General features: G+C 32.1%; 3 protein-coding genes across 3 annotated transcripts; 1 reads left to right on the top strand and 2 right to left on the bottom strand.

Annotated features, from left to right (window-relative positions):
* Positions 1-841: 841 nt before the first annotated feature.
* LOAG_09898 (tubulin-tyrosine ligase) lies at positions 842-4,981 on the bottom strand (the record flags this gene model as incomplete). The annotated part of the gene is made up of 12 exons (XM_003145425.1): positions 842-1,144; positions 1,399-1,513; positions 1,629-1,741; positions 1,884-2,001; positions 2,250-2,456; positions 2,578-2,706; positions 2,790-2,872; positions 3,154-3,345; positions 3,880-4,067; positions 4,428-4,534; positions 4,627-4,693; positions 4,909-4,981. The coding sequence occupies 12 exons, from the start codon at positions 4,979-4,981 to the stop codon at positions 842-844; spliced, it is 1,695 nt and encodes a 564-aa protein (XP_003145473.1).
* A 362-nt stretch (positions 4,982-5,343) lies between these two features.
* Positions 5,344-5,532, bottom strand: LOAG_09897 (hypothetical protein; the record flags this gene model as incomplete). The annotated part of the gene is made up of 1 exon (XM_003145424.1): positions 5,344-5,532. One exon carries the CDS (start codon positions 5,530-5,532, stop codon positions 5,344-5,346), a length of 189 nt encoding a protein of 62 aa, XP_003145472.1.
* Positions 5,533-5,979: 447 nt separating this feature from the next.
* LOAG_09896 (hypothetical protein) lies at positions 5,980-7,413 on the top strand (the record flags this gene model as incomplete). The annotated part of the gene is made up of 4 exons (XM_020448041.1): positions 5,980-6,031; positions 6,162-6,305; positions 6,624-6,742; positions 7,186-7,413. 4 exons carry the CDS (start codon positions 5,980-5,982, stop codon positions 7,411-7,413), a joined length of 543 nt encoding a protein of 180 aa, XP_020301780.1.
* Positions 7,414-9,509: the final 2,096 nt, after the last annotated feature.

Here is a 9,509-nt window from a genome sequence, read left to right as displayed (position 1 = left end):
AATGATGTAAAGTTATCACTTTCATTATCAGTCGTGTTTGCAGAATTATCTCACTATCTAACATGTATTTATGACAGATATAAAGTTCGATTTTTGTTTTCTAAGTGCGTGTTCTTGTCAGAATAATTTATAAGCATGCAGGGACTCAGAATCCAACTGTAGGATGGAAAAGTTGAGCTTGATTTTTGAAATCCGATTAAATGCAAAAATAATTAGTTCGTAGAAACATCATAGATTTTATTAATTGTAACAGCGGCAACAACTTACTTTACCAAAAATAATTCTTTTTTAGTGGGAGCTCCATTTCTCGGTATTCTGTCCTTCGTAAAGAATATGTAAGAAATTCGTCTCTGTTCAAAAAGTGAAATAGTACTCTACACCTTAGACTGTATACTATAGGGCAACAATAAAAGATAAACACTAAATAAGAAATTCTGCGACACAGATTCCACGCAGTGCTCTGGCACAGAACAAGATATCCGAAGTTATCAAACAAAAGCATGAGGCATAAATTTTTGCAAAAAGTCAGATCAGCTTCAACACAACATGAGCAATATGGAAAGCCTGAACACGACAACCTGTATAAGAGATATTAGATGGACTGATGTAGTAAAAATTGTACTATAAGACGAAATTAGCTTGATAACCAAGTTTACGGTCAAACTGTACTTGTGTCAAAGAAGTTTCTGTCATACTAAGGTCCAGCATGCCCTTGTTAAATACTAAACATGCAACCCACATTAATCCAATGTTCACTAATGGTTCAAAACCCAAGTTGGCAAAATAAAATCAAATTTTGGGTTGAAATCCAAAATCTCAAGTCTCAAATAACCTACCATTATCAACTGCTCAAGTTAGCATTTTCAAAAATGTCTATGTCAGCAAAATGTGCACTTCTACTCGAAATGTCTTCCAAAATACCTATACCAATTTCCCGCCCACGTGCTTCTTGCTCCACTTGCCACTGCGCCAGCAACAGATTTGAATAAGTCAACGGGTTGTTATAGTACTTCACGTAATCAATCGTTTCAGCAGTAGGAAATATGAGGTCGAAATTACCATTACGATCTAATTCGTCTTCAAATTCAATCAAAACTCGTGCGTCCCAACCTGTCAGTTTATCCAGTATCCTTCGGTCAATTTTCTATAATTTCTTTCCGTCTTTATGAAAATAACCTATTCGAATTCCGATTCCGAAAGTTTGAAAAATCTACAGCTTTGGCTGAAATTTAAAAATTCAGAAAAAGAGAACTTGTACAAAAAACCAAAATTTCGTCCAAAATGTTTTCATAATTTCTGTTAGAACAAGGAGTAAAGTGATGTCTCTTATTATTAATCCATCCACCAGATCACAACTGTAGATGATCTACTGTAACCATGAACGAACAAATCTCTCACCCTATTCTTCTTGAAATATTCAAGATGATATCGCTCCTTCTTCAAATCTTCGTCGCTTTTATTACCGTCAAATGATTTCACGCGATAATCCATTGATAGCGTGTTATTTTTGTCTCTAAAACTTTCATGGAATTTGCAATAAAAATTTTCTTGAGACTGAACAGGATTGGAGCACTTCATTTATTTTCACACTTAAGACTTCCAAAATCAGGAATCAGAAGCGTACTCACGTCATATCAGGTGGAATCTGGATACCACAGAGATTCAGTACATCTTTTGCAAGCGTCGTTTTGACGGCTATATCTGTAGGTGTTGCACAGTGTAATGAAGGTGAAATATTCACCTGAAAATTAGTATATGCAGAAGCCTAATTATCATATCTATTTTGTGCATATCTGAAAGACAACCAAGTATGGACGCTTCAACCTCCAAATTTTTACACATGACTTTAGTCAAAGGATTTTTCTAGTTTAAAAATATGGTACCTCTAATAGCCAAGGCCTAAGAGTGTCGTCAAGTAGAATATCCATCCCATAAAGTTCATGGCTTGTGAAAGTATACAAACTGTGTTTTTTCTGGTGCGTTCGAATATGACTTTCACAACTAAAACAAGACAATTATTTAATAGCGTGGAAAAAACTGAGAAAAATAAGCAAACAATGTCTTTAATAAGTGCCTTAATTTACGTTTAATTAAATAATATTAAACAATCCAAAGTACTGTTTAATTTTTAACTCAAAGCTAAAACAACTCTGTCTAATTAGCCAAGCTTTATTGTTGAGCAAAAGATTAGGTATCGCAGGCCCTTTCGATCTTTCGGTTGGCAGTAAGAGATATTACGAAAAGTTTACGCAAGGACAGCTTTAATAATGATATCCGTAATCCTTGGTTTAACAACGTTTACATCTACATGTTCAGCTATATGTGCCCAAAAATCCGATAATTTCCATTTCGGCACAGGCGTTGTACGTTCGCCTGCTGATTGTGCCAATTTGTTGATACTATAGTTCGTTAAATGCATAAATTTGTTCGACATCGAACTAAGCGCAGAAGAATAGCTGCAAATACGTAAGTTATATTTCAAATGTGACAACTCTGAATTTTCAAGATTAAATTAAAAGGAAAAAAAAAACGGACAAAGCAAAAAATCTCTCGTTCACGAAAAGTAAAGAAAATTACGGGATACTTGCGAATCGAACGAGGCCGTCATTATATAAGTATATACGCAAAGGATCAAGATTTGTCAGATAAACGTATAAGCGTAAATCAAATTTTGCGGAATTAACAATTAGAGGCCGATCAATGTAACTGAAAATCACAATTTTAAGTAACTCGATAGGTTTTCAAAGAATTCAAGTTTTATAAGAAAAATCCTCAAAATGAAAACTTACTGCTGAGCAACAAGTGGTGTTTTCTTTGGAATTTGTTTAATTTTGCTAGCAATACTGATGCCTGTTCCTCGGGCAGATGCAGGCTATAACAAATAGTTTTAAAGAGCTGAAAATAATTTTAAATTCTCCATTTCTTTGACTTTATACCATTAGTCAACAAATGTTTACGCTGTTCAATCCAGAAGGAAAATTTTGTCATTTAAATGGCCATAATGAAGCGAGTACAGAACTTACCCAGTATGGCATAAACATAGTTACCACTAGATGTTTTAATACCTGGTTAGCAAAGTTATAAAATTAATTTTTTTTAAAGATAAGACAAACATGGATGGATTACAGAAATGTAAAATTCAGCAAAGTATACCGGTTTAAGTATGACGACATGAGAAGGGTTACCGTGAAGGTAAGATTTCAATTTTTTGACATCCCGTGGCAGAACATAAGTCGTCGGCATAATATGATATTCCTCAGGACCCCATAGAGCAATCATCTCACTTATGTGTTGCCAGAGACGATCCTTTCGTCCCATGTGAAATGCACCAGGAAAATGATTGACCTATCAACACTGTTGATTTAGGCAGGTTATGGCGAAAACTTATATAAAAAAGTCCTGGTCAGAACTGGATAATTAGCACAGAGTTAAAAAATCCCCGTAATTACATTAACAGAATATGTTACTATTATATTAACTATGTTACTAATTACATTGTTGCTAATTATAATTACACTAACTGAATACTTATTAATTATAAATTAACAGAATATGTTACTATTATATTAACTATGTTACTAATTACATTGTTGCTAATTATAATTACACTAACTGAATACTTATTAATTATAAACTAACAAGTTGTACTACTACTAGTTATCTAAATAGTACTATTTAAATAATTAGTACTAAATAAATAAGTAGTAAATAGTACTAAATAAATAAATAGTATATATAATTAAATAGTATATATAATTAAAGTTAAATAAATGGTACTAAATAGTACTACTAAAAATAGTAAAATAGTATTTACTAAAAATAGTAAATAGTACTACTTAATCGTACTCCTTATCTTGCAAAAACACAAAGAAATGACACCTTCTGATATGGCTTGATCGTTCGATACTGAGCTGATTTCAAATGCCGTCCCCAGTAACCAATCCAAAAGTCTGACTCATCAACTATCGCAAAATGACTTGCAGCAAGACTTTGCCGCATAACAATAGGTAAAAGACTATTTTTACACCACATCAGTTTTGAGCGGATCGCTTTATTCGGTTTTGTAACTGCAACCAGGTGGATTGTTTATTTCAGCTATTAAAAATTTTGTTGAAAATTGTTAAAAAAGTTAAAAATTTAGAAATTAAAAAGTTAAAAATTTTGTTCGATTATAGTTATGCCAAAAATTTATAATTTGGAATCTCACAGTATACTGCTCACATTTTCGAAGTTATTTCGCGAAAAGCAAGAAAGTAATTTGGTTAAGATAGGTTAGTAACTTCAACAGTTACCATTAAATAAAGTCACTTTCTATTAGCAGATAACCAAAAGTAAGGTGAATTAATGTGGATGCTTCCGACTAGGACTAAAACTGAACGTATGCTGCAAATTCAAGAACAAGACTGACGTAAGCATTGAAAGCAAACCTTTTGATTCCTTGCTATAAAATCGTATTGTCGGAGGTACATTGGAAAATAAACTTGGACGGAGGAAAGGTTTCAAAGCTGGTGGGGAAGACTCGTCAGTGGTACAACTGCAAAAGCCAGAACAAAATTTTTCATCGAGAAAATTAAACTGAACAAAGAAATAACCATGCTTAAGAAGTTTGAAGGAAAATTTAATTACCTGGTTGTACAAAGGCAGTTTGTAACAAGGCAACTGAGACGGCATATGTCGTTATCTTTCTCTTCTTCTACAATAAAAACATCCACAATAAAAAAGGTTAAAAAACAAAAAAAAATTTTCCCATCAAAACCAATTACATTAATCTATCCAAATAACCTCTTCCTTCCGTCCTTTTTATTCGGTACCATTGAACCATTCAGGATTTCAAACAGTTACATAGAAATACTCCGTTCATAAAGAAAAAAAAAGAATTATTACAGATGAAATAGCAATTAAAAGTACCATTTGAGGCAACTGATCTTATAGGCTGTTGTTCACCACAGGAAGATGATGTTGACGACACCGAACAACTCATCGTACAATACCTGAAGCAATCCATGTGGTAATTCTTCAAAAAGTTAATGGAAATATTTCTGAATGCAAGATGAACTTGATATACATACAAAGAGATGGATATAATCTTCGAAGTGAATCAATCCAGGATGAATATGGCTGCATATGATCAATATAGTAAACAATAACCAAACCGATCCGAGAGTTACCCTGAAATTTTACAGTAATTCATCCCAAAACAGATAAATGAAGCTCAGGAATGAAAAACAAATGAAAGATAAAAGAAGGATGATGGAAGGGTAGAAGATACAGATAGATACAAAATATCACATTCTTACGCCCTAAATATCATTCTAAAGCCATAATGGAGATCTAAAAAACTTGTTAAGAAAGAGAGATGCACGATGCATTACGGCAATTGAGTGCACCAAGTTCATATTCACCCGCGTCCTTTTTCCGCCAAAAGTTATCCTCACCTTTTGCCCGAAAGTTAGGACTATTCTGAGGTCTGGCACATGGGACATCACGGCATAAAATAATGACAATTGAACCGCGAACTATTCGTCTGTTCATACGATCTTAAAAACTCTACCTGCATGTTTCAGATTAACCTATAACCCCTTCACCAACGTCTTCTACGTCTTTTGGACCACGTGTCCCTGGCAAATCACGCTGAACAGCTTCAAAAGTGCGTAAGTACGCGGCCCGTGAAAACTTGAAGAGGTAGTATACTGTTATTTGATGATATGATTAGAGATACTAACTAAACTCGTTTCAAAATTTTGTATTTTCTTAGACTATTAGCTACCCATTCCTTTTCACTCTCGACGGCTAGATTACTTGTCAAACCGTCCGGTTTTCCGGTTTCTAAACATCGCAGTTTCTTCACTTCTCTTCAATGCCATATTCCAAGAGAGAATGAAAAAGGTTTAAAAGAAAATGTAACTGTTCATATTAAAGTATGCAAATAATAGAGCAGGTTAAAATAATTGTCATTTGTCCTGTTTGCAAATAAACGAAATGGTTGATGCAACGCATGCTGGTACTACTTTTCCTGATAAAAGTGCATTCAGTAACCTTTGGTAGACTAACATTTCAGTAGAAAAAGAGAATAAATTACAAAATTCACTTCTGAAAGTTCAACAAATGAACGAAAAAAGAATCCCTCGGGATATCTTAAATATATTTTTGCTAATTTTCAGCTTTTATTATTGTTGCATTCGTTGTACCGACAACAGTTGCCATAAAATGTCAGATTTATTTTCGTCGAGGAAAATCGACACCAAAAACCAATGAAACAGAGGATTGTGAATCAAGTTCTTGCTGTTTCACAGCTGAATTACATCGTAAGGCGCTAAATTATGATCCTTCAATCCTTCTTGATCACACCAAGCGAATATCCTTGAGAATATTCTTGGTAGTATGAATTGGGAAGAAAAAAAATGACTAAAATCAAAATAATAATTTTGGACAAAAGAAACTCTGGGAAACTGTCTGTAAATACTGCAAAAACGTTTAGACAAGAAAAAATACAACATTTGAAAATGATTTTCATGACAGCATACCATAAAATGACAAATTTAGATTCCTTTTGCTTCACTCATTCCACTTACTCTTTAAGGTTTGCATATTGATGATAAAAGATGACAATGTGATAATTTCAGATAATCGTCATATATACCAAATGAAGGGTTGCGATGCGGATAACGTACAAGATGATATGTTAGTGTATGTTCCGTCTCTTACTGGAAGACCATGGGAAAACATTATGGAGGCATGCTTGGTATCATTTTCTAATAATATGATTCATCTTTTCTTTCTTTAGAACTGAAATTGTATGCAGTGAATTTGTATTAAGCAGACTTGAATTAGTATCAAGGAAGGAAGAAAGGTCAAGTCACAAAATTCAGGAAAATGTAAGAATGCTTAGAACAGGTGTGTAGCCAAACATTTGCAGTGAATAAGCACAAATTGCAGTCGAAATGAAATATTTGTAATAAAATGAACGAACAGCATGCATTCTTTGAGAGAGCACTAAGATGCATTCATAGATAAGAAAAAGAACCATTTAATCGCTTTAAAAATTATTTTTTATCTTTTCCGCTCCATCAAAAGATGAATCAGAGGGTAAAGTGGGCTCATCAAAAATTCTCTTGTAGTATCATAATAATCTAAAACAAGTGCAAAAGGTATATCATGTCGTAGGCAGAACAGTTTAATTTCTAGGCCAGTGAATGCAGAGTGCACAGTGATTTGTTAGGTGGTAAAGGTCAAAGCTATTTATGTGGATGCGATATTGACTATTGCAATGAAAAATCATTTCAAGCCACATTTCCACAACTAAGAAATATTCCCAACGACGATACAACATCCAGGGCTAGCATGCTGAATAATAATTTGCTTTGGATCATGGGTGGAAGTGCAAGTATAATGCGAAAACTTCGTATTTTTTGATCGATAACTATGTTTGCTTATTCAAGAAGAAGGCATGATTATAAACTGTAATTTAAATTCATTTCCTGATAAATACTATTGTTGCAGACTGATATGCAAATTTTTTAGAACTTTCGTAGCGAAATTCAGTTCTATTTGTTTTATTTAACCTTTTTAGGACCGATTTTATCAATTTTTGATTTCACTTATCGCGACTTATGACCAATAGAAGACAAAGCGTTGTTTGTTAAATAAAAAATATTCAGCTACAATTCGTTGAAGAGAGTACTTAAATTTGAAACTGAATTTGCAACTGGGAAACTTAGCTGTACTGAGATAGAGATTAAAATTACTTCATTATTGCCGGGGAAAATGGAATGCGATATTTCATAAAATTCTTAAGAGTAAAATTTTGTCATTTCAATTCGTTGTAAACTGAATTATTCACTTATCTAAATTAGTATTTCTAATTATTATCAATAAATAATGAAACTGTGAGATATATATACATATATATAAAGCTTATCTTTAAGTGAGGGATTAGATATTTTTTGCATTCCTCGAAAAATACTTGAGAGAATGAAATAAATTCAATCATTCATTATTACTAATCACAGGTAGCGTAGTATTTGATGATATTATATTTCGAGAATGTTCAAAAATTTTCCAGTAAGTATTGATGTAAATTGAGTGAATAATCACAATGTAAATATAGTTTTGAGAAGAAAATGACACTGTGCCAACACAAAAACTTTTGCACCATATCTTTTAATTCGTGTTGTAACTACTTGTTAAAATTAATAACTTTCGAGTGAAGACTTGAAACTTTATAACATAATAAGTGGGGTACAAATCTTTACACAAAGCCAGAGTTTTCATTTATCTTTTGATTTGTCCTATTAAGTATCTGTGAGGAAAAGACTAATTAAATTTCGAAAATTAATTCATAGTCTGCAGTAAAAGTAATTCACTAATTGTTGATGCTATACCAATGGAGAAACAGTAATTTTTTGCTCCATTGAATTCGTTGTTAAAAATTAGTGATGTAAAATTTTTTTTGTTCGAAATGAGATAAAGTTCGTTTAGAATCACAAAACTAATTACTTGACTTTCAATTCATCAGTGATCGTTATTAATTGCACAGAACAGTTAGTTGAATGAACGTTATTGAAAATTTTGAAGAATAGAAACAAAGTTGAGTGAAAAGTGAAATTAATTTCATACTGGAAATGAAAAGTCTATTTATAATTGTTATTTTTTCTCTTTTTTTTGTTGATAACTTTGTGTTCTTCAAAAGAATGATAATTTAGCAAGTGAAAAATGGAAATCATTATATTGTTACAATGGCGCTGTTATTAAACAAACACAACAGTTAGTAAAAAGGAAAAAGTCAAAAAAAGATCAATGAGCAATTTTAGTTCTCTAAGATATATGCAAATGCAAAATTAAAAAAAAAAAAAAAGAAATGAAAGCATAAGAATTTAGTTGTATGGGAGAGAAGCTACTTCAAGATGACTTAAAATTGAAAGGCAAACAAGGAGGTTTAAGGCGGAGTGTGATCGATGCTTAGTGAAGTTTTTAAATTTTAAACTCAATTCATGTTTATACTGATGAGAAAAGAAAAACGAAAAAGAAGACATTGAAGTATTTAGGTACACATTTGAGCAAAACTAAACTAAACTTATTGATAACAACTTCAAATTGTTATCAAAGAAAACTTAAAAAGAATTATTACTATAAGGTACTCAAAATCTATGTAATGTTTGAAGAATTCAAAATTACCAAAAAAAAAAAAAAAGAAAATTCAAACTTTATAGTGATCTGTCCTGTGATAAGTTCACATTAACAGAATGATAAGCTATTTAATTTCGCCACCAAACTAATTAATTGTTAAACTAGCGAAATATGAGACGAAAAGCTGCTACTATACAATGCTATTTAAATGATAAATGAAAACGAACACTTCGAAAAGTATTCTAAACAAAAGAGAAAACGATCACTTCAAAATGAACATATCGCTTCAAATTTTAAATCTCTAAACAAACTTTATTTTTTAACTTTCCCTTCTATCTTGACTTTCTTTGTGGTACCTGAAAGTATCTTAACTGACTTCATAG

Source organism: Loa loa (assembly GCF_000183805.2).
Source record: "Loa loa unplaced genomic scaffold supercont3.26, whole genome shotgun sequence".
In the NCBI taxonomy this organism is placed as follows: Eukaryota; Metazoa; Nematoda; class Chromadorea; order Rhabditida; family Onchocercidae; genus Loa; species Loa loa.
This window is presented reverse-complemented; position numbering and strand designations above follow the sequence as displayed.